The sequence below is a fragment of the Euprymna scolopes genome, chromosome 4 (assembly GCF_053919585.1).
Source record: "Euprymna scolopes isolate OS-2025 chromosome 4, ASM5391958v1, whole genome shotgun sequence".
NCBI classification, from domain to species: domain Eukaryota; kingdom Metazoa; phylum Mollusca; class Cephalopoda; order Sepiida; family Sepiolidae; genus Euprymna; species Euprymna scolopes.
In genome coordinates, this window is record NC_136485.1 from 93,464,304 (window position 1) to 93,491,592 (window position 27,289).

Genomic DNA, 27,289 nt, shown 5'->3' on the forward strand with positions numbered 1-27,289 from the left:
TTAAAGAGAGAATCAGACGCCATCTTGAATGTTCCAATACATCGGTAAACACTACCTGGTTTTCAAGCTGAATAAACATGTTACATTGAATAAAAACACGAAAAATATATCCAGTTTGGTAGAAAAGTAACTTATCTTTCCTTTGATAACATTTATTTGTTATATATTTCTTTTTGGACAACTTTTTCGAATCTATGTGTACAGTAATACAAACCCCACAAATTAAAAAAAAAAATTAAAAAAAAAAAAAATGTTAATAACGAAAGGGAAATAATTCCATTTTTAAACGAAAAAGTCAGTTTACCTAACTTACTGTATTAATGCTATTTTTTTTAAGCAAGAAAAAAAAAAAGGTAAATATCCAGATACGCTACTACAGAACATCGACCACTCTAATTTGTATTTTATAGGTAATTGAGGTCGCTGACAACGAATCTGATAGTCAAACTTGGGGCAAATTTACCGTTTGCATGGTATTTACCCCTGAACCCACGAACTTCTTTCCACCATTTTGCAGCATCCGTTTATGCTACGCGCATGCACGCTGTAGCATAAACGACGGCTTCACCAAGCAAACTATGTTGGGGGAGGGGATTTTTTTTTCCAGGACATAGAATTTTCTAATTTTCAAAAATACATTATAGCGCTTTTTGGGTGGAAAATTTAAAATTAGCTGAAAAAGAAATAAAATAAGAAAAGGAAAGCACACCAAGTTGGAGTGAGGGGGGGGGGTAATTTATCTGTTTTTTTTTTTTTACCTGGAACATCGAATTTTCAAATTTTCCGTAAGTAACGCACCGACATTTACCAATTAGAACACCATTTAACATTTTCCGAAGATTTTACTTTGTACATTGGGGGCGCGAGCGGGGGGGGAGGGGAGGGGAGCGGATGTGATGTTGGCGCGCACGCGCCCCAACATCACCCCCCCCCCCAAACAAATTAGAGTGGTCAGTGTTCTGTAGTAGCGTATCTGGATATTTACCAAAAAAAAAAAATATTTAGGTTTGGCTATAAATTCCTAAACTCATTTCACCCTAAATAATTTAGGTGACTGAAATAGGAATCTAATTGAATCTTTAATTTCCTGAATAGTATCCGATAATTCATTTTTCTTTGAGTTATATCGAATACATTAATACGGACTTTAGGGGCTTTTTTCGTAATGTTACTGTAAAAATTATTTTTTATTGTTACAAATTACGATGCTTTAAAAAAAAGCAAAAATAAATTCTTGCGTTTTTTATTTACTACTGAAAACCATAACTTTAGTAAAGGTATTTTTTGTTTAAACAAAATAAAACATTTTCACCAAGAATTAAGTAAAAATAATTAGTTCATTATATTCTGCGATCATTATTTGAAAAATACTGCAATTTTCATTAAAATTCGTTAATTTCCTGATTTTTGGTGAATTTTTAAGTAAAGGGAGGAGTCAAAATGTGTATACACTTTGAGCGTCGGCATTCATTTTTCGACCACGTGTGGTTAATTTAAATTAAAGTTCAATCACATGGTTACATTATCAATAAACCCATTGAAAATTTACCGATATTGTAAACACATTCTGTTTACATTAAGCCTGTGGTGTTTTTTTAGTGATGCAATGTTGTCAACTGAGATTTTAAAAATACCCGCGAGATCAGGAGAAAGAAATGTCCAGAAAATCGCTAGCCAGTTTGGCAGAAAAGTAACTTATCTTGCCTTTGATAACATTTATTTGTTATATATTTGTTTTTTGACAACTTTTTCGAATCTATGTGTACAGCAATACAAACCCGTGTACAAACCCCTTCGGGGGAGATTGGAATACCCCCCACCCCACCTAAAATGTACTTGGAAAAATCGATTTTATAGTGAGATTTAAGAATGGTTAGTCGAAAAAAAGGTGAAAAACAAAACAAATAATCAATAAATAATTGTTACCAAAGGCAATAAATGCTACTTTTTTTTACTTACATGAATGAGTTTATTTTATGTTTTAAAGTATTTTCAAACAATCTAATGCGGGTGTCTCTGGTTGCCAAATACCTCCAGATTTTCTAGAATTTCCCGCTAGATTGTAAACGAAATCTCCAGATCTAGCAGGAAAACCACTAAATTGTAACACTGGTCACGTGACAGGAAGCGGTAATAAATAATTGTCCCTAAATAAAAAAATCGCCTCTCGGTAAAAAGAAATCCACCTATTTATCATAGAAAAATTAAGTGTAATGTTATAATTAAAAAGGGATATATAAAAACACACATGGATATAGTAAACATATTATACCAAAACATGGAAGCCATCCATCCAGTGGTTTTTTAGACAATTAACTCCGAACGAACCAACATTTACATTTTTATATATATATATATATTTATAAAATCTAATATGATGAGACATTAATATCAATAGTTACAGGAGGAGTGTAAAATCGGCCCATTAGGCTACAAATACCACATGTAATTCTCTTGTCAGTGATCTAACCTAAGATTGACATCTTTAATGATTCACATTCCTAAAAGAAGTCGTTTGGTATGTAGACGATTTACTTTTGCTTGTGAAAATTTATGAGGATTGAAAAAAGTCGGGTTAGTAAAAATATCAGTACATATCATAAAATATCAATACATATAAAATATCAGTACATATCATAAAATATCAGTACATATAAAATATCAGTACATATCATAAAATATCAGTACATATAAAATATCAGTACATATCATAAAATATCAGTACATATCATAAAATATCAGTACATACGCATAAATGTTGTTTTTGAATTTGTTGTAACTACCAAACATGATGATTCCACCAAAACAGACGCTAAGTGAGAAGAACATTTGTCCAGCAGCATCAACCCACATCTACAAAATAAACAATAGTTTACATATTGATGTGTGTGTGGTGGGGGGGGTAAGCATGTATGTATATTTAGGAGATAGTAATCTCAGAGGTAATAAAAATAGAAATCAGAAATGAGCAATGAGAGATGAACTGAAACAAAAAAAATTAACACAAATTTCGCCTAGGATGAACTTTATCAAGAATATATGATGAATAACAGAATCAATATTTATATATATATATATTGGTGTGGTGGTAGAAGTTAGAATTCAAAATGTGAGATAATATGGTAGAAGTGACTACTATGATGGTTTGTGAGTAACAGGGTAGTGTTACAGAGAGAGAGAGAGAGAGAGAGAGATGTTACAGAGAGAGAAAGAGAGAGAGAGAGAGAGAGAGAGGTGAGTAAACGTGGAGGTAGACATGTTTACCAGAACCGAAGGTCAGCTGACCAGATTACGTATGTGTGACGTGGTCAGGTTGGCTGGATCGGGGAGATTTGATTTGGGCTTTGAAGAAGACGGACGGCTTTCCGTTGTCTCCCCCTCTTAACTGGGGAGGGGGGAGATGAACGCTGACGTGTGTAGAAGAAGAACCCCCACACAGGCAGATTTCACTTCCACCTTCTGCAGGACCTCTGGGGAAAGTGAAATAAAAACTATAAAACCATTTCATCGTCTTGGAGTGATAAATCTTCGTCAAACAGGTATCAAGTCTCCCTCCAGGATGAGAAATTCCCAGATGGTCCAACATCGAAGAAGCAGAGGTAGGTTCAGAAATTACATGTCACACACACGATTCCCTTTATGATAATCAAACACACAACCATTTATATTAGAGACAATCATACGCACTCGGAATCCTTTTGATGTTATACACCCAAACGTAAATGGTGCTCTTCAATGTTAACCCTATGCAACAAAAGTTCAATTTGGTGCCGTAACTGACCAGACCACCTAGCAGGGATGGGTTTAAAAGAAAAAAAGAAGAAAAAAAAACTTCGATTACCACGGGGAAAAAAGGAAGAAAAAAAGACAAGAAAAACAATAAAATGTATGGAAAAAAAAAGAAAAAGAAAGAACAGTAGAAAAAAATACAAATCAACACACACACAACGTAGGGTCCATTAAAACACTAGGCGAATTAGAAAAATAATTAAGAAAAAAAAAGAAAAAAAAAGAAAAGCAATACACACGTACAACCTTTTCACGAAGAAAGAAAAGGAAGACATACAGACACACAGATGTAAAACTTTATATATAGAAAATAGTTTTAAAAAATGTTTATCGTATTAGGAATTAGCTCGTTATGAACGAAGAAAAATATCACTTAATGTAAAAATTAGAAGGGAAAAACAAAGAATTGCCTTATTCTGTTTAAAGCAAAGGACCGATGAGACAGTAAGAAAATGTAATGGGAACACGCACAAATGAAATTGTTTGGAAATGTGTCAATCATAACAGCCAGTGAGTAAACAAGAAAAAAAAAAAATGAAATAGAACATATGACTTTAGTAAGTGTGCGTCAGGAATGAGCCTTTTCAGCTTACCAAAAGATAAACACGTCAATCACAAATATGTGTTATGAATATTTCGTTGCATTTTTAAACTGTGAACTAAGTGTAACTTTTAATGAAAAACAATATGTACTTTTGATGAAAAACAATGGATAGGTTCTGAAATGTGATTTTTTTTTCTCTTTTTCACTGATTATACGATTTTTTTTTCTTAGGAATTTTTTTCTGACATGGACAATTTTAGTTCCATCGAGTGTTAGGATTGTCTGAGACTTTATAAGTGGGTTGTTTTATTTTATTTTAGAAACGACTTTTAATTGTAAATGTCTAGGTATTTTTTGTAAACGACTGTGATTTTTTTCTTTAATTTTGAATTCTGTGGAATGGTAAAAGATCGTGCACTATGCAGCCAACCTAGTTGATGACGTGGTCAAATGGGTTTCCACGAATCTGTGTTTTGTTATTTGGAATTTTGTTGTTAGTGAGATGGGACTTTGTGATTGCTTATAGGATATTTTTGTATTTTTTAATTTATTATTTTTATGTAATTGATGTGTTGTCAAACGGTATTGGCAGAATTTTCTTGTTCTTTGACATGTATTTTTTTTTCGCAGAATGGGGAGGTGGAATCTTTGCTTGTGGGGTCTATTGAAAGAATGATTAATAAAAGAAAGAACGTGTTGTTAATTAATTAATTAATAATCATAATAGTAATAATAAAATTGGGAAAAAGAGAAAGAAATAAGATTTAAATAGTGTAATAATAATAATAATAAAAAAAAAGTTTCGGAAGAGTCAAAGGTTCAGTCGGTATTAATTTTAATTTTCGAAATGTAGATTAAATGTTCTATTCGACATGAGTGACCTTTTGACCACATAAGTAAGGTAGAAAAAAAAAAGGATAAATATAGGGTTAAATAAACTATATGAAGAAATGAAAGGAAAAAGTGGGGCGTGAATGGAATTTAATTTCTGTGGCAAGCATGTTAGAATTTTGGAGAGGTGTTGAATTACATGGGTAGTTATTAATTTCATTATTCTCGAGAAATGATTCGAATTTTATTTTTTTTATCGTGATTTCTATTGATTTTGAGTAGAATCAACATGGAGCAACTTTGAGTACTTCATGTGTGGAAATCCGATGTTTTCCGTGAAGTTATGTGTCTTCAAGGCAGGTTGCGCTTACCGACTTTGGAAAAAAAAAGAGTTTTTTCTGACATAGCAGTAAACAGAATGTATTCTGTCCAGCGTGAGCGGATCTAGTTGTAATCAACTTCAGGGAGCAAATGAAATGCCCTCTGACATGGTGTAAGGGGCAGAGGGGGTGCAATGGCTGATGTGGCCATTATGTGACGAATCGCTCAAGAGAAGATGAATGAAATATGTATACAAGTACTGAGGAAAATAGAAGGCTACCCACCATAAGGAATGTTAAGAGGTTTTTTGTTTCCCACAAAATACTAGTAATAAGTGTAGGCTTATGATGAATAGGATAAGGCTTGGGATGGAAAATTTTTTTGTGTGTGCTACCTATGGGAAGAAAAGCTGATCTGTAAAGCCAAGGACGATGATAGTCCGTTTTGAAGAGGCAGATGGACCTCGATTTTATTATTCGGTTGATTGCCGAGAATTTATCGATCACGCGTAGTGTCGACGGGAGTAAAGGATGCTCCTGAAATTCTGATTTAAATTATGAAGAGACCATGGGGTCACAGGGAGTTGTTGACCTTCGAGGGCACAAGGATTAGCGCCACATGGTATTATTTGTTGATATTATTTTACTTAGTATATTGAATAAAGGTATGACAGTTTTCTTTGCCAGTGGGGTGAGCATATATATCCCATTCTTAGTAAATGTGGGAAGTAGAAAATGTATGCCTTCGCCATACATTTTGATAAAAAAGGGGGGAAGGAATGTTACAGAGAGAGAGAGAGAGAGAGAGAGAGAGAGAGAGATGTTACAGAGAGAGAAAGAGAGAGAGAGAGAGAGAGAGAGGTGAGTAAACGTGGAGGTAGACACGTTTACCAGAACCGATGGTCAGCTGACCAGATTACGTATGTGTGACGTGGTCAGGTTGGCTGGATCGGGGAGATTTGATTTGGGCTTTGAAGAAGACGGACGGCTTTCCGTTGTCTCCCCCTCTTAACTGGGGAGGGGGGAGATGAACGCTGACGTGTGTAGAAGAAGAACCCCCACACAGGCAGATTTCACTTCCACCTTCTGCAGGACCTCTGGGGAAAGTGAAATAAAAACTATAAAACCATTTCATCGTCTTGGAGTGATAAATCTTCGTCAAACAGGTATCAAGTCTCCCTCCAGGATGAGAAATTCCCAGATGGTCCAACATCGAAGAAGCAGAGGTAGGTTCAGAAATTACATGTCACACACACGATTCCCTTTATGATAATCAAACACACAACCATTTATATTAGAGACAATCATACGCACTCGGAATCCTTTTGATGTTATACACCCAAGCGTAAATGGTGCCTCAATGATAACCCTAGTGAGAACTCAAAGATTACTATATATAACAGTAGTAGTAGATGCCTCTTTATGAAACTTTTGGCTCAATGATAGATTTTGTTGCTTGTGATAGAATGTGGAAAGGGAAAGAGTAGTTTAGTATGTGGGGAGTGGGGTAGAGGTAAGATTCTAAGGTGCAAGATAGCAGGGTAAGAATAATGATAGAATGGAAGATTGGTTTATAATAATAAATAACAATAAAAAAGGAATTACTAGAACCAAATAAACATAGTAATAACAAATAGTGGGTGATGAGCTTTTTCAGAAGCCTACTCCCTCTTTCTCTTTATGGTAGGTGTTCGACTGAGCTCAAGTCTATAGTTCTTCCTCCACATAACTAAAACAACCACCAACAATTTTTCCTTAATCCCTATCTGTGCCCAAAACTGAACGAAAATTCCATGAGCAGAGTTTCTTTCCGAGAACTATTATCTGCAGAATGCAATACCGTTTGTCTGCTTTCCAGCTGATTATAACCTGGTCGTCTTCAAATCTAATGTGAATAAATTGCTATTGAGTTGTTCATTTAGATAATCTAACCTTAACCTAAGTTTTACTGTGACTCATCTTGTCTCATCATCTACCTAACACTTAACATGTATTCTTGAGTGGCCTCTGAGCCTTGATAAGCGGTTACCCTTCAAACATATGTATATATATATATATATATATATATATACCTTCCTTTTATATATATATATATATATATATATATATATATATAAAAGGAATTTTGTGTGTCTGTGTGTATGTGTGTGTCTGTGTGAGTTTGTTCCCTATGTACTCCTAAACAGCTGGGCTGATTGTTTTGAAATTTTACATGTATGTACATGGCAGTGTTCTTAGGTAGGTCTTGTATGGGAATAATTATCGATAATTAATAATAAAAAAAAAATCCAATGAAAGAAGGAACAGGAGATTTTAACTAAAGTTAACGCCTTATACAGCCTAACATCACAAGGGCATTTGAGAAGTTTTATTACTACATAAGTATAAAGGTCTGATATATAAAATCAACAGTAGGTTCTTTGATATGACAGGGACACGTTCAAAATTTATGTTTCTGTCTAGAGAACAATTGAACCATGATATTTGACTTTTCTATTTTAAACTTTAATACAAGCCATTATTATCACACATGTAGAAAAGTCTCACATATAAAATCAACAGTAGGTTCTTTGGTATAACAGGGGTACATTCAAAATGAACGTTTCTGCTCAGAGCACAATTGAAGTATGATATTTGACATTTGCATTTTTATCTTTAATTCACATCTATATAAAAATAATTTTATAAAATCAACAGTATGTTCTCTACAGTGCAATGTAAACTAGAATGTATTGGGGACTAAGCCCCTGCGGGGAGGAATGTGAAGCTTCCTCCCCCCAGTGCAACGTGGTAAGTTCCCAACTAGAGTAGTGAATTAATAGATTTGATTGAAAAATGGACGCGTTCACCAATTTCGCTGACAATAAATTATGGGAGGATAAAACATTTTTTGAATCAGAAAAAATTTAACCTTATTTTCCATTTCAAAAACGATTCTTTTAATTTACTTTTCTTGGCGCAAAAATGAAACCAACATGTATTTATTTATTAGAAAATTGTCCATTTTGAACACAAAACTAAAGGCCACAGTACCACAGGTTAGGAATCCCATTCCCAGGTGTAGCATTGATTCATAAGTCTAATTTCTTTCTATTTGTAAATTATGACCAACAAAATAAAGATTCTAGAGTTCACTTGCCTATCTCCTTATCAAAACTATTTAAACTAGCAGGACCTGCGGAAATTCCACAGGGAACTCATTCATATGTAATATATTGATGTTGGCATTCTGTAGATGTTCAGTGTAAATGGAGACGCTCTGATATTATTGTAGCTTTGTTGTTAAAACTGCAAAAGTATTATCTAAGCTAGCACGAATGCCGGTAAAGCCCGGTCATAAAGTAGGCTTAAATATGATATTTTAATTCTTGCAGATTTCGTATATATCATACTATCGAGTTTTATATATTATAAAGTTGCGATTTCAAAAAAAAAAAAATATATATATGACTTTGGGGTTATCAAAACCAAAGCAAAATATGATGAAAGTAAAAATAAAATAGATAAACCCCATAATTTATTATACAATACCTGTTCACACTGAAACACTTATCACAATATTCTGTGGATCTATATTAAAAAACCTTGTTAAACTTTGTGACATATTTCCATTCTATGGAGGTCAGGCGTGAACGAACACCCCATAATTTTATTATACCATATTTCTTCAAACTGAAAGATAATTATCAAAGTATACTTACGCAGATAGATATGAAAAGTCTTTATTAAAGTTTGTGCCTATTTCCATTCTATGGAGGCCAGGCGTGAACGCAGACCCCACAATTTTATTATACCATCCCTATTAAAGTCAAAACATACTTATCAAAGTATTCTTATGTACATCTATATCAAAAACACTTGTAAACGTTTTTTTTAATTTTCAAATTTTTTTTTCCCTACTTTGTGGACCAGGCGCATATGCAGACCCCAGAATTTCAATGAATCATCATTATGCCAGATTAAACATACCCATTCCTGTGTTTCGATACATCTATCATTATATGTGATCAGTTTTCTATAATAGTCAACCATATAGGAGCCTATTTGTGATCAGATACACACAGAGACGTTCAGCTTTATATATATATACTAGCATTTCAGCCCGGCGTTGCCCGGGTGTTTGGAGGTGTATGCTGAGCAAAAAAAAAAAAAATGATCAATTTTTTTAACTTTGACCCCTATTATGACCCCCCTTAAAATGTATTGCTTTGGGCTTAAATCGAGTTATTAAGTTAGATCCATTTCCAAAGAACCTATATCTAAAATTTCAAGTGTTTAGACCCCAAATTGTCAAGAGTTTGGTAGAGTTCTCAAAGGTCAAATCGTTGAACTTTGATCCCTTAACAGTCAAATTTCTGTCCGAAAACAGATCACATAGATCTTCCCAAATCTCAGTACCCTGTATATCAAATTTCGAGTCTGTAGACTGAAAATTGACAGAGTTATTGCGAAGGAAAATGTACACAGACACACACACAGACACGTTCACTTTTATATATATATATTTTCCCTTTTCAAATGGTGTGCGTAACAGGTCGATTCAAAGCATGCTGGATGAATGCTTTGAATCGACCTGTTACGCACACCATTTGAAAAGGGAAAATTTTTCCGAAATTAATAATGGAATACGTTGCATAGACTTACAAGTAAGACATTTTACCATACAACTGAATAAATATAGATATATATAAAAAATATATATATATATATATATATATGTATGTACTTATTGATTTGTAAATCGCCACTTGTTCTCGTCTCCTCTTACCAACAGCGACTATAATTCATTCCTCGCATTGTGACAGCCTTCTAAATCTCTTTTACACACACACACACACACACATATATATATATATATATATATATATATATATATATATATATATATATATATATATATATATATATATATATATCTGGAGTTCCTTCAGCCATAATCGAAACCGAAACCGAAACTTGTGAAGGATTCTTGATAAAATTATTTATAAAAAAATAAATGATTTAAGTACCATCAGCTATGATCGAAACTGAAATCAAAACTTATGAAGATTTCTTGGTAAAATTATTTATGACAAGTAATAGAAAAACATAACAATTAAACGACCCGGACGTAAGCGTGACACACAAAAGAACATACATGCTATTGTATTAATATATAGATGTTCAAATCTATTTTTGCACCTATTTGCTAAACCATATCCTTGGAAATAATTAAAGTTTTGCTGCATTTTTTCTTGAGTTTTGACAAAAATGAAAAATGTACCTGAAAATCTCTCAATAAGTTTACCAAAATCTTGAATAAAGGAAAAACTTTTAGAAGTTTGTGAAATTTACAAAGAAATTATATCTACATTTAAACGTAGCTCCTTCTTCCCACCCACCAATAAAATGAGATTCCACTTTTTTACGAGATTATGAATTCACTGAAAAAAACATACATTATTTTAGAATTAAGAATGGAGGAATTTATTGCATGTATAAATTTAACGTAAAATGATCCCTTATTTCCAGGCCATTCTCACTTTTAAGGACAGTTAATTTTTTTTATCCCTAACCCTACATGCAGGCAACAAAGACAAAAATGTAATCGCTTCATTTTTTGTATTTACTACTCGAATTCAAACTTAGTTGTAAGAAGGAGACATACTTTTTTTAATGAATTTTTACAATGATATATTTTTTTTAATGATATATTTATTTACAATGATATATTTTTTTTAATGATATATTTATTTACAATGATATATTTTTTTTAATGATATATTTATTTACAATGATATATTTTCTACTAAAGTTTATTAGAGACATTAATTTGGGCGAAATTTAAAACAAACAAAATTGGTTACACTGTCTGATTAAAAAGTTGTGATCATTTTACATTAAATTTATATGCAAAACTGATTTTTGTTGTTTTATTTTCATCACTCAGTTTTTCAGGCTGTTTACATGTAATGGCTGTTTACAATGAATCTTTTGTAGTTCACATGCAAAAAGTCAAGTACAAAAAAGTATTATCAAATAATTATAATATACGAAGATCGTTCTAAAAGGAAAGGTTAAAAGTAAAGTAAAAACATGTCAAGAAAAAAAATACTGATAAACGTTATATAATTATAAAAAAATTAAATATCAAACGATTTATTTAAGAATAAGTTTCACCCCATAATTTTAATGTAAAATGAGCTCCTATTTCTGAGACATTCAAGTGTTTTAGAGCAGTTAGCCAAATAGTTTGGGAGGAGGATTAGAGTGCTTTTTAAAGCTATAATGCACGGTTTTACAACCTTGCCAATTGGACTTAGGATTACTGGTAAAAAGTTTGGTAAACATCTCTAAAAATTTAGAATGGCCCAGAAATGATGATCATTATGTTAAATTTATATAAGAAACTGAGCTATCACATAAATTCTAAATTGATTGTTTATTCACTTTTTTTTTCACTAAATGTTTAACGTGTTCATATGTAATCGCCTAAAAGACATAAAATTTCATTTTGGAATGATGACATAGCTGAGGATGTTAATCTACTATTGTTGTTGTTGTTGCTTTTGTTATTATTATTATTACTATAATACAGTAGTAGTAGTAGTAGTAACACCATCACCATCACCACCACCACCACTACTACTACTACTACTACTACTACTACTACTACAACTACTAATAATAATGATATTAATTATGTATCTGAACTGAACTCATCCTCAGTTCTGTCTTTGCTAGGATCTTCTGATCACTCGGTTATCTCAATAAAGATAAAAACAAAGTATTATATAAACCCCAAATATTCCTTGCTATCCAACTCAGTGGCTGACAGGGACAATTTCTGAACGTTCATATTGGAACTACCTCAATGCTCTATGTCTAAAAAGAATGCATCCACTACAGCATCTGACAATTGATTAACCATCGGCATAGATAACTACATATCCACCAAGAAATTCTAACAGAAACCAATACTACAATTAATAGATGTTTAGCAATCACTGTGAAAGGATTATAGAAAGCCCAAGTTATATGCTTAGTTCATCAAGTTCAAATTAGAAGAACAGATGCTTGGTTACCATGCATATAACAAACAAAATCCTGAACAGATGTGAGTCTTCTATCCCAACCATCATCAACGGGCCTGCCAAGAACTTTGCATCAAACTCAACCCATGCTCTCAGAGCCATTTACTTCCTGAATTTCCGCCCAAGATTGAAAATAATTGGAGTGACATCCACAACCTTGATGTCAGTAAAGCAACTGGTCCTGACAATATTCCACTTATAATATTCAAAAAGCTAAAACTGGAACTAGCACTCATTCTTGCAAAGCTGTTCAATCGATGCCTAAAGGAGAAATGCTTCTTAACACCTTGGAAATCTGCACAGTATTAAAAAATACTGGAGATCGGTCCCCTGCATCTCAATACATACCAATTAGTTATCTGTTTCACGAGTTGCTTGAATCCGTGTTAAATAGAGAAATTGTCAATCATTTTTTGGCATGTTTAATTAAATAGTTTTCTTCTATGCCAATGTATTTGTATTCCTGTTCTTCTAGGTCTTTGATGCCAGTCTCTTCATCAAGCTATATGTCTTCCATTTTGATATTCTTCCACGCTCTGAGAAAGCACTTGGTACATTTGTCCAGGCCAAACTTGATTCAAATATCGTTGGAGAAAGTATGTACAATTTGCAACAGTCTGAGCAGATGTTGACTAAAGTTGACTGTTAAAGAGTCAACTATCTGCTTTTTATGGATCAGTTTGAGGTCAGCCATAAAAATGCAGATGATCAGCTCTTTTTTTTATGTTTTGTTGGTGGTTCTTGCTTATGTTGTAGGCACTTTGGCATTTATTCAATAGCTTACTTAGCTAATCTATCGCCAGGCAAAAGAGTAAAGAAGATAATCTCTTTGGAAGATTCCAGTTGGATATTGACTTTAGGGATTGTTATTGCTCCATTAGTATGACGTAGATGTTCATACGAACAGTCATGGTTTTCTTGATTATCAGGTGGATTTTATATAATTTAAGGTGCAAATTAGATTCCTCTGCTTCTGCAAACAGTCCTCAAGGTGGATATTGTTAATTAATAACTGGTCTGTTTGTTCTTTTTCGATGTATGCTCCAGAAGAAAGATGCTCATAGATGCTGTCTGCAATAAGGTTAGCTAATACTAGTGAGACAACAATTGTATAGATATGAGTATTGTTTTCTTTTTGTTTCATTTTACTTCAGTCAAAGATTCAGAAATCAAGAGGCCCCTTTTTTGTGCAAACACTAGATTTCTATAGAAGATACATAGATATTTAAATATTCCATTAAAGTTCTCCTTCACCTTTCAAACAAGTTCAGAACATTATTTCCCTGTCCCCAATTGATCATGCCTTCCTTGTGGTCTCTTGGTCTTACTTGATTCCATCTAGATTCATCTAGTCTGGTGAAGTATCCAGTTTCGTGCTGTTACTTGATGTTACAACATCACTTCAAGAAGATGCACTATTCCTTGTAAAAGTCAGTATGGGTTAGTTTTATTTTGGGTCATGAATACAATGTGATTTTGAATATTTAGTGAGGGTTTACTCATACATATCCTAATGCCAGATTGTCTTCTGTCTAGTAAGCATTCAAGTTTTCTCTAGAGAGTTTGTAGTTACATACATATGTATACTTTTATATAGATATACATGTATACATGACCTACAACTGGACTTCAATTCATCACACCCATTTAAGTTCGTCTTTCAGTTTGAAAAAACACTCATGGGATTTAGCAATAGAAAAAAAGGTATCTAAATAATTGGAACGTCAACAATTTCACTTAAATTCTTACTCATTTATATATTAAAAAATTATTTTACTGTTTTCACATATTCCTTCTCTTTGAAAACGATTCTGGTTAAATGATGCACCACTATTTCGTGTAAAATCATTCATCTTTTTTAGTTTCATTACTTTGGGTCCTGAAAAGGTTTAGCCTTGAATAAAACTAGTCACACCATTTCTTCATATATGTAGTCAAAATAAGTTCACTCCACATAAGGCACATTGCAACTGAGATATAAGGGACTATTGTGAATAACAGTACAGATTAATAGTGATGTCATCATAAGTGAGAAGTTAGACAAAATATTTGTTCACATAAAATTTGAATTTCTGCATGTTGGTACAATTAGGAAAAGTAGGAGCAAAAGCAAGCAGTTCATGGGAAGAAACTATTAGAGTAGAAAGTTTTCTACAACGAAAGGAGGTGGGGATTTTGCTGATTGTTGTGTATTTACATTAAGTTTTTCAAAGCACATTGAAGTATTTATAAAACAAGCACAGGGGTGCAAATTGTGCAACAGGGATTTTTATATTAGAAGCTCTTTTTCTTGGAATGTCTAAGAATAAGAGAAACTAGTGATTGATGCATCAGACGAGATGTGGCAACAATGCATGCATGGATGAATGGTAGCTTTGTAAAGATATAAGATACTGGCAGGTGGAAGAAGTTTTCTAACCTAGTAGAGGAATCCCACTTTTTTTGCAGCAAATTTGTGCTCCAATTCATGCTATCTGTGAATTTGAATGAGGAATTTGAATGTTAGACTCTCAGGAAAGATGCTATTAGCCATGGTAATCAGTAAATGGAAAGGTTTTTTGTAATTGTATTTGGAAAGGAGCTTTGTAGCAGTAAAGGTAATCATCCATTTTTCTTTCTATTTTACTACAGACTGGAGGTAATAAGCATTCAGCCATTCACTTAGATATGTGTGAATTCACTTTCTCCACATATGAAGAATAAAACGTGGTTTTATCTGCGAATATATTCATCTCAGATGCAATTCTATCAGGGAAGTCGTTTATGAAAATCAAAAATAATAATGGTCCAAGGATTGAGCCCTGGAGCATACTTGCATTAATATCATGTTATTTAGATGTACGGCTATTGTTTCTTTTGGCTAAGGATCTGATTATATTCAATAGAATACAATAAAAATTAATTTTCATGAGAAAACTTTCATGCTAGACTTTGTCAAAGGCTTTGGATATATCAAATGGTATTGCTTCGCTTTACTTGCCTTTTCCAGTGCATGGCGTATGTATTCAGAAATGACTATTAGTATATCTGCAGGAGAACAAGCTTGCCTAAATCCATAATGTTGATTAGAAAGAAGTTTAGAACTTATGAGGTGATAGACTATCGATTAATTAATAATTCAAAGATTTTAGCAATCAGTGAGAGAAGACTGATGAAGCAATAATTTTACAGGTCAGTTCTTTCGTCAGAATTCTTGAATTTTCGTATTCTAGAGGTAATTTTCCAGCTATCGGGGAAGCAAGATTTAATAAGGTATTTGTTATAGAGTTTTGAGAGGACATGTGTCAACTCAATAAAACATTTTTTATTACTATAAAAGAGATCAGGCCAACATACTTTGGAGGTGTCTAGGTTTTTTTATGATCCAGGACATGGGAAAAGGTGATGATCAGATCATCAAAGGTGGCTTCTTTTCATCATGATAAATTAGGGAAGGTATGGTTAGTGGAGTTCAAGATGAAGTTTATGGCAAATTGATTCGCAAGGAATCAGCTTTATCAGTTGTCTGCAAGCGACATCACAGTGGTTGGATAGTGTGAATTGTTGATTGCTCATTATTCACAACTATAGATTTTCCAGAAATTGCAAGTTCCTAATTTCTGCAACTCAATACGTTTTCTGGTCATCTTTGTATACCTACTTTTAGCTATGCACTCTTGCAAAGGGTTTACCTACTTACGTCATTTCGAAATTAGTAAACGCATATGTACTTTTTGATTAGGTATCTTTTAAACGAATGCATTTCAGGTCCAAACAATGTTAAATTAGTATAAATTCCAATGCATTTCAGGTGAAAGCATTATAACCTACATAAGTGTCATGTTAGAATTAGTAAAACCATAGGTTCTTGTGTAGGTCTTTAAAAAAACGCATTTCAGGTGAAAACATTATTACCTACCTAATTACCATATCAAAATTAGTAAAAGCATAGGATTCTTGTGTAGGTCTTTTAAAACAACGCATTTCAAGTGAGTACATTATTAGCTATGTACATATCATGTTAAAATTAGTATAAATTCTAACGCATTTCAGGGGAAAACATTATTACCTACTGAAGTGTCATGTTGAAATTAGTAAAATCATAGTTTTGTGTAGGTCTTTTGAACCAACATATTTCGGGTGAGAACATTATGATTTTATTTTTTTTATTAGATTTTCACTTCAAACAAGGCACAGTGCCACTTTTATGTAGGGGCTACTATCAAGAAAATAAGTTGCAGAGATACTATTTAGGGAGTTGAGCAGCAAGATGTCTGTTCACATTACACTTGAACTTCTGCATGTCATTATGCATCATGCTATAATTAGTATATAGTCACACCCATTTCAGGTGAAAAAATTATTAACTGTCTAAGTGTCATGTCGACATTAGTAGAACCATAGGGTGCTTGTGTAGATGAGGGATATTTTAACCAAACACATTTAGCACTAAAAGTCCTCGGGAACGTGAACCAGAATTTTGCCAGGGTCACCCATACTGGATAGGCTCCACATTTTAGCCAAGTTTCAGAAAAATCTAATAGATGGATCAAAAGTTATGTGGCAAAATGTGTAATTTTTGGCTATTTTGAGGCATTTTTTTTTACCTCTTTTGAGCCCCTGGGGATGCAATAGAAATTTTCGCAAAATTTTTTTTTACTGTGCACATCTATTTAATAAAATACAATATATGGCAAAATTTCAGGAAAAACTAATGTATGGTTATCTGGCAATCGTCTGGATTAATGGATGCACGGACAGACGCACGGACGCACAGACGCCACTGAAAACATAGGTCCCTCTCCAATAAATCAGAGAACAATAATGTTTTCACCTGAAATCCCTAATCAATAAAAGCATCCTATTATTTTACTTATTTTGACATGATAATTAAGTATGTTATAATGTTTTAACATGACATGTGGTAGAATTTGTACTAATTTCAACACGACTTTTAAGTAGGTAATAATGTTTTCACCTGAAATGCGTGGGTATAAAAGATCCCTAATTAACAAAAGCGCTCAATGAGTTTACTTCTTTTGACATAACACTTAACTAGGTAATTATGTTTTCTCTTGAAATGGGTTGGAATTTATACTTATTTTAAAATGGCATCTAAGCACATAACCTTTGTCTGTCTCTTGAATTGAAAGCCATGTTTTATTTCAGAAGAGTTTGCGATGAATAGCTATTCTGTACAAGTCTTAGAGTTGAAGAGATTTTGGTGGGTAGCTGTTCTGTACAAGTCTCGGATTTTATAATTTTGCAGTGCAAAGAGCAAAAGATCTTTCTCATGTGGACATGAAAAAAATTACATGCCGCAATACTAAAAGATTCAATATTTTTTATGGAGTAATTCTGGTTTCTGATTGGTTGCTAGCAGAATGTGGCTCAGTTCCTATTGCCAATCTATAAGTAAAACCTTCCAACTTTCGGTGATCATACCCTATTTTTATATAAAAAATATTGCAACAGAGACCATGGAGACTAACTGTCAATATGTAACAGAGATTAAAAATACAAAGAGGTATTTTCCCACAGGGTTTCCTATCACAATTCCTGTTCATCATAGCCATGATTTCCCTTAAAAATATACTAAGGAAATGCCAAGTCAGATACATGTTCACTAATACAGATGAAATAATGAACCATCAAATGTACATGAACCACCTGAAACTTTTTTGCAAGGAACTAGAGACACTCATAAACACAACCAGAATCTTCAGTTAGGACATCCCAATAGAACTGGGAATGGCAAAGTTCACACTGCTGATCATGAGAAGAGGATAACTGGAGACAACAGAAAGAATAAAACTATCCAACCAAGTAGAGATGAGGACACTTACAATATTTGTGAGTTCTGAAAGCAGACATCATCCAATCAACAGAAATTAAAAAAATTGGTAAAGAATAACTAAGTAGAACAAGAGAATTCCTAGAAACTAAGTTATAAAGTAGAAACCTAATAAAAGGTATAAACACATGAGCAGTATCACTAGTAAGATATTCTGACCCGTTTATAGGCTGGACCAAAAAAGAACGGAGACATTTTGACCAGAAGATCAGGAAACTTTTGATGATGCACAATGCACTACACCCAAAGGATAAAACTGACCGACTTTATGTGAAAAGCTAAGACAGAGGAAGAGGACTGATTTGTATAGAAGACTGTGTGAATGACACAAAAAAAAAAAGAATTAGAAAAATACATGATGCAGAACACAGAAAGACTAATCACTGCAAAATTGGACAAGACAGAGAACAGAGGAGCAATGGATAAGATGAGAAAAGACAAATGGGAAAATAAACAGCTTCAAGGATGATTCATAAGGATGACAAAAGATGGGATTCACAACACTTGGACATGGCTATGAAAAGGATGCCTAAACAGAGAAACTGAATCCCTAATAACAACTGCACAAGACAACGTGATTAGAACCAATTATAACAAAGATCGACTTGAGTTAGGAAATATGCTGAAAACTACACTAGAACTGCTTCTTCAACAGCCATACAAATGGTACAAGCACAAAGCGGCAGTTGTACTTGAAAATGGAAATCACAAAATCCTATGGACATGGATATACAAGCAGATAACCCATCCAAGCAAAGAAGATCAGATGTCATAATAGATAATAAGAAGGAAAAGTCTTGCCATATTGTAAATTTCGCCGTTCCAGCAGACCACAGGATGCACATCAAAGAGACTGAGAAACGAAACCAATACACTGAACTGGCTAGAGAGCTGAAAGGAACATGAAAGATGAAGAAAGCTAAGATAACACTAATAATAGTAGGACCACAAGGAACCATCTTGAAAAACTTTGAAAAAAGAATAAGAGAGATTGGAATCAGGAGTGGTTGAGAAGATACAATGGATAACAATAATGAAAACGGCTAAGATATTAAGATACAATGGATAACAATAATGAAAACAGCTAAGATATTAAGGAAAACCTTTGAATGGAGAGACGAATACACATCAACTACAAAGGCTAACTGGATCTATAGAAACTGCAACAGAAGGAAAATAAAAAAAATAGCGGACAGCACATGGAAACGAGAAATCTGAAACTGTATAATTGAAAGTTATCCTACTTTTAATATATTTTCAATTGCAGCGTCAGCATCACCACACCAAATAGTGAAGGGTCAAAGAAGATGGAAAGGTTGAGGAGAGATAACACTAACCAGACCTCCACTGGATGAGTGCAAAAGAGCCTTTGGAGGCCACTTAAATTCCAGTGAAGGCCAATAGTTATTGCCAGCGAAAAATTAATGGTAAACAGCTGTTGAGATAACTGAAATTCATCTGCAAATGTTATCGAAAGAGGTGGAGAGTTCTGGAAATCTAGGGAGACTTGTTGCAACTTAGAATCCAGGGAACACTGCAGATTGTTGACAGAGAGAAATCTTTGATGACCTGTGTGAAAATGCTAAAAGAGGATAAATAATAATGTGTTTACATTTTGTTTTTCTGAATGCAAAAGTTTGCTTAATAAAAGTAAAATATTCAAATATAAATATATTTTTTGTTGCTTAGATCTTTACTATAAGTAAACCACCTGTTTTTAAGGTATAGATTTTTAAAGCAATTGTAAATATGATGACTTGTTTTTAATATAAATTATTGTAAAATGATCTACTAATAAGTCTCAAGTGTAAAGCTCCATAAATTTACACTGGACTGATATTAAATTCCATAGTGATTATAAATTAAGATATTTTCTGACCAACACACACACACACACACACACACACACACACACACACACACACACACACACACACACACACACACACACACACACACACACACACACAAGACCCTATATAAAAAAAAATTGTTTTTATCTCAAAGAATATTATCGATCATTTTATCAATTGTTTATATACTAGTTCTATCTCCTATTTGTGAACAAAAAAAATTTCTAAGAAGAAATGTGTTTTGTCTTTAGCAATATCAGAATCAGTCATAGTTCCAATGTTTATTCTCATCTTATCAAAGTAACACTTACTATTGCAATTATCAGTTTTAAAGTAAATAGATCTAAGCAACAAAAATAAAAAAAAGTAAAAGATCTAAGCAACAAAAATATATTTTCAGATTTGAGGATTTTATTTTATGGATAGCGGAAGTAGCAAAACTATGAAATATTTTACTTACTGTAATATCAGAAAATTTTTTCCATTCAGGTACAATGAAATACCTGACTCCATCGAGGGCTCCAGGGAGGGTACAACCACGAATTAGTAAAATGATAAGAATTAAATAGGGGAATGTTGCTGTGAAGTAGACCACCTAAAAAACAAAGATATATATCCACTCATAACAAACAAACGTAACGTACAAATTTATCCGTGATAAATAATAAAAAAAAACAAGGAAAAATTCAATAAAAAAAAGGAATACATTTTAGTTGATTTCGTTTAAAACCGTTACAATATTATTGTTTCACAAGGGACAGGCATGTAAGACTAAATCAAAAAGAAGAATATTGTTATCGCACACAGCAGTATGACTGCAACAATCATCAAGTCAACAAAATAACAAAACTAAAATGCTTCCACACAAACAATATGGTCAATATGACCTAACATGGTACCAAACACTTTCATCAAAACGGTCCCAAACAATTTTGTTGACATGACCTGACACAATCCCGAACAACTCCATCAACAAGGCCCAATATGATGGGAACAATTCTGTTGACATGACCCAACTCAATCTCAAACAACTGCATCAACATGCTCCTAAACAACGCCATCGATGATCGGACACAATGCAAACAATTCTGTCGATACAACCCCATGCATTACCAGAGCAACCTTGGCAGTTACTCTATGGAAACTCTGATGTCATCTTTTTCTAGCCCTTGAACAATCTCATTTTTGCTGTAGGTGAGACAATGACACACCATACTTGCCCATCACACTCCTCCCTGATCTCGAGATTACAAAAATTGCAATGTGGGACAGGTTGCTATCACCTGATACATCGTCATGGCGCAATCTCAGAAATTTCTTTAGTGGAGTTTTCATCTGTTGTATCATTGCACTTCTCTGGCCGTAGTTGATTGGCTTCATCACTCTCTGAGGAACTTTCTCTGTCTGGTCATTCATATAATCTAATGGGGCTCCATAATCTGAGGAAGTAATGTTGTTACAGATAATTTCGCCATACTATACACACATGTTTTATGCTACATAGCATTTCATTAACTGAGACTGATAATCACCCCAATATTATCTCTCTCCTTGTACAGACTAGCAACTGTTTTGTCGAGCTCTAAACCTTCATTGATACCTTAACATGAATCCTATAAGTGTATATTATATTCACAGGTGTAGTCATAGCGTCTTGTTGTTCTTAGGCATGTATACTGTCTTTAAGATGGTGCACCATGTACTTGCCGTAATATGCTTTATTGTGCAATGGGACCTCTTCATTGTTAAATGGTATGTGAGTGAACCAAAATCGTATGCGCACACCCCACAGCTGTGCTAACCCAATAAATCTCTCTCTGCAAAATGTGACGCCATTGTCCGTAAGCAACTCAATTGGTGGCCTCCTTTCACAGAACACAATTTCCGACTGCTTGATAGTGCTAGCAGAGTCTCGTTGGTGTAACTGCTTCCAGATGGCAAAACGGCTGGGAGTACAGTCTATTAATGTCAGATACAACAGAGTTATTCCTAGGTTGATTAACTTTACAAAGTGCAACATCCTCTTCATACCAAGATGTCCGCTGGATTGATGGATTGACTGTACTTGATAAACATTGTGTTCTGTGGCTATGGTACACACAGGTTCTCTAGATTCTGTCATTTTGCAAATTTCATTTAACCATTGCTGTGGTACCCATGTAAGTTAATCAGCTCAGTTTTCATTAGATTTAACAAGTCCCACCTTAATATTCAGTGCATATTCCAAAGTTAACTATCAAAGCATAGAGAGGCAACACCTAATTAATATTTCAGAAGCTGCTTTGGTGTGCATTGTTATCTGTCCGGACAATATGTCAGTTATCCACCGAAATTCACATGCAAAGTCCATTCATAACTGAATGGTTTTGGCTTTCCATTGCAATGTGAGGCTCACACCTCACACCATGCATCAGCCAAGTTTATATGCTTGTCCTCATGCACTGCTTAGAGCCACAAAACCATCACCGGTGGCTAAAGAACTAGCATCTACCCACACTGTAACTTCTTGTCCACAGATACTCCTGTCATCTTTTACTGGATCGTTCTGAGCCACTCACAAACTAATGTCTTTGATCATCTGTGCTGGAAGAGAGTTTTGCACTTGATCACAGTATTTGCCTTTCACAAATACCATAGCGACACATAGCCACATACTGGGAAATAGCGACACATAGCGCCACATACTGGGAAATAGCGAGTCAATTTCCCAAACATGGAAAATGCAGTTCAATGGGTAAATCTATCAGGAACTACTGAAAGGTCACTCTCATGCCACCATAATAGTTTTTCTTGCTCATCTTGGACATGTAATCCCAACATGTGTGAGCCAAGCTGTTCTGAGGTCTTGCTTGCCAGAACAAACTTCTCCAAATGTTCCTTGACATGGGTTGTAGAACACAAACTCTCATTCACAAAAATGTTATCAATATAAGACGACGTATGATCTCATCCTGACTTAGGACAACATTAACAATGGCAGCATTATTGTAGGGGTGACATTGAACCCAAATCCTAGCCAGGTAAGACAATATCGTTCTTTGATCTCTACTGTTTGGAATGGCCAAAGATATTTGTTGACATGTACTTGCAAATAGGGTCGGCATAGGTCTAGCACTGCAATGTTTGGTCCTTGCTGTTGCTATTCCCTTAATTTTTGCAAGCAAACCTCCACATTGGCTGTATACACTATAATCATAACAGGCTGAACCTTCTGTTTGTTTTCCTGCAAAAAAATCATGAGGGGGTTAGACCCTTTGGGGAACCGAATCTGTCTTCTGGATATGAAAGCAGCCAGCTGTTATCAATCCACATTATTCCTCTCAAAAATGTGCTGAGGCTGGATATTCTGCAAGTCTATTTTTCACTGTAATTGTAGGTTGGTCACCAGCCAATTTTCAGGATGTGTTCTTTTCATACTTTACAGTGAAACTAGACTCGGTAATGGTGATGGCAGCAAAAATTGATTTACCGAATTGTGGAAACATTACCTCACAGGCACTAGTAACAGCTACTCCTCCCTTGATTGCATCCAGCCCAAGCAACAAATTAAATCCAAGTAGATCTCCATCTACAACTAAAACTTCTACGGTAAGATCAAGCTTTGCACTGATGCACCACACTTGCCACAACAGTTAAGTGTGCTTCCATTTCTTGTGAGCACATGGATTATTTTTCTCGTCCATACCTGACATACAGACTTGCAGACTAGTGACTGCATGAATTTGGTATCTACCAGAGCTGTACATGGTATTTCATTGATGCAAACAGTTACAACCAGCTGTGTTTGGGGGATAACATTAGAATTTTTGCCCCATTGTTTGTTTTCCAGACAAAATCTAGCAATGTGCTTACGCCACTGACATCGGTAACATGTGTTGATTCTTCAGGGCTTGACACCAGCACTTCTTACTATCTCATGATCCAGTAGACAATCGCTTACCCTATGATTGGGTCCATCACATTTATAACACCATGGAGGAGTATCAATCTTTTCAGCTGTGCGTTGTGGTGACCGTGCAGCTACTGCAACCTGCTCTGTAATTTCAATGCAGTTCTTTAAAATGGTGTGACACATGCCAGCATGTGTTGCTGATTTAGGTTCTTCATCTGGAAGAATGTTTATAATAGTTCTTCCACATCTTCAGACAATCCAGTAATAAATGTGCATTTCAGACACTGATCTGATGTACCACCAAACAGGATCTCAAACCTTCACAGCCAAAAAATATTGACCGTTTCACCTGCAAACTGCTTCCATGCGGCAAAGGTTGTGTACAAGATAATACGCTTCACTCCACTCAGTTGATATATCAGCTCAGCTTTCTTAAGCTATTCCACTATAAACAAGATGAAGTAACTGCCATCAAACATTGGTATAAGCTTTGGGTCAAAGACTATTGTTGCGATTTGCATTTCAATGAAAAGAGAAAAGGAACTGGAATGAAAATTTGAAAGAGGACACAAGCACGTGTGTGACAGGTATATAGAGAAGTATATTTTATTTGAGACAGGAAGAGGAAGCGGGGAGTGAAAAAAGGGATTACAGGATTACAATGTAACAGGGAGGTAATCATAAAAGTGTCTATGATAAGAGTTATCGTACTTACTTCAACAACCCCCTTGCTCTCAGCATATTATTATTATTTTTTTTTCTTTACAAAAACAAAGATATGTGAGAGTAGATAAATGTCTGAATAGAAACTTTTTAAACTTGTCCAGCTTCGTCCAGGTTGGAGGTTTTGTCATGATGTCAGCGATCATGTCTGCTGTGGGACAGTAAATTAATTGTATTTTGTTATTATTCAGAGCTTCTCTGATAAAATGGTACTTAATGTCGATGTGTTTACATCTCTGCCGATGAATGGGGTCCTTAGAAAGCGCTATAGCACTTTGACTGTCTCCGAATATTTTGATGGAAATGTGTTCTCGGTGTGGATCCATTTCCTTGAATAGTTGCACAAGGTATAGCCCCTCTTTGGTGGCTTTTGTCAGCGCTACGTACTCAGCCTCACACGTGGATAGAGCGACCGTAGGTTGCCTTTTTGACTTCCAGGAAATAGATGGCCCATTCTGGGTTAGGCTAAAGCAATATCCGGATGTACTGCATCTGTTTCATTGATCAGTGTCACTGTATGCAATTAGATTGATTTGATAATTTGTTTTTGCGCAGTTGGTGTCACCTCGTACGTATCTCAGTATGTGTGTTTAGCTGCCACCCAATGCTTTTCTCATGGCTTGGGCAAATATTGCGACAATTTCCTAACAATGTAGCATAAGTCTGATCGGGTGCAGATCATCAGGTAAATTAGACTCCCAACGACCTCGCAGTATTTCCTAGGGTCAACCATATCATCCTCTTCGCCAGCTAGATCCAGTTTTTATTCTCATGGGGTCATCCTAGGTTTGCATTCAGACATGTCAAACTTTTCCAGTATTTTTGTCGCATATTTTTCTTGGTTCATCTGGATATAACCTTCGGTTATATTGAAGTCTATTCTGAAGAAATGGTGCAACTTTCTAAGGTCTTTCATTTTAAATTCCGATGTTAATGACTGTTTGGTGTCATTTAGTGAGTTGATGTTATCGGCAGCAATGATTAAATACAATGCAAATAATTCTGTCAATATGACCCAACACACTTCAAGAGCAACCTCGTCAGTTATTCTCTGAGCAACTTTGGCTTTGTCTTCTTCTCGACAATCTCATTTTTGCATACCTCCAGACATGCATGTGTATTGACAAATCCAAATATTAATCATTTTTGTGGAATCTCATTGGATAATAAAGCAATTTATTTGAAATATTTTTGTCAAGAGCTCTTACCTTTCCAGAAGATTTGATCCCTTTGTATAAACAAGCAACAACTATTATCCAAGAGAGAAGCATGCACAATGCCAACTTCCAGATTGGAATCCCAATGTTTTCGGGTTCAAGACCTTTCGAACGTTGAATAACTTCAAGTCTTCAAATGAATTAATTGTATATAAAATATAAAAACAAAATCAAAGATTAATATTCATGCAAAGACGTAGATCAATCAATATTTAAATGGTATGTTCATTGATTTACTCATTAAAGAATTTTATATTAAATATTCCATTTGAAAACTTCAACAACATTTAATTGAATGTAAATGAATCACCATAATTAATTCCTGAAATATGCTTAACATGGGTATCACAATGCGTAAAATAAATTCAATAAAATTCAAAACAATATTTTGGATTATTAGTATTTGCTTAATTTAATACATTTTTCAGATTTGATAGGAAAACATATATGACACTTATTTCTTAACAAACCATATATCAAATTTTATTTAAAAATTATTTTTTGTGCTACCATATGGGGAGAATATTTTAATGATAAAAGATTTTTAAAAATAACAGTGCACATTTTCATGAAGTTGTAAGGAGAGTTTGAAGAGGAAGAGCCTAATTTGATGGCTTCTGAATCGTTTATTTTATTGATATACACATTTTCTTTAGAGTCATTCTTTAATCCTCAAATATTAAGCATCAGTCCATGTATCAAATTCTTTCTGGTTTTTCGATAAATACGCCATAGTGAAGTTTGGATTGTTCGCGATATCAGTTGTGTTATTTTTTTTAGCACATCAAACTGTTGTTTTATCATTTTTCTATAAAAATGAACTTTAATCCCATATCTCCTAAGGTTCTTTCATATAAAAATATGGCTGCCAAATAATTTTTATTGATAAAGGTTTTTAAGCGTATGAGCTGATCATGGAAGCCTCCGTTCAATCTTGAAAGACAATTGACACTCCCTGTAAAGGTAGCTGCACGTGAAATTGTGAGGCAAGAGTTGTGCAATCGTCAACCACACCTGTCTTGAATCAGCACTCCTTGGGTCCAGTGGTAAGGAGAAGTCCAAGACGCCTGGAAACAATGCCGAGATAAGCAGAGAGCATATGCAGCACCTGCAATTCCCAAATGGTCGCCCATTTAAGTACTGACCAGGCACAACATTGCTTAACTCCGTTGATCTAACGGGAAATGGTGTATCAACATGACTATGCCATTTAT

The 27,289-nt window shown here is 34.3% G+C and overlaps 1 protein-coding gene across 1 annotated transcript in view; it reads right to left on the reverse strand.

The window, feature by feature from the left end:
* The window catches only part of LOC145268860 (sodium- and chloride-dependent glycine transporter 2-like), a 278,471-nt gene that overhangs the window by 99,001 nt on the left and 152,181 nt on the right, over positions 1–27,289 (reverse strand). Inside the window, exons 6-8 of the mRNA XM_080124568.1 lie at positions 26,067–26,205; positions 20,704–20,838; positions 2,750–2,853 (exon numbers count right to left, since the gene is read on the reverse strand). Coding sequence (XP_079980694.1) covers positions 2,750–2,853; positions 20,704–20,838; positions 26,067–26,205 — 378 coding nt within the window. The remainder of the gene's footprint in view (positions 1–2,749; positions 2,854–20,703; positions 20,839–26,066; positions 26,206–27,289) is intronic.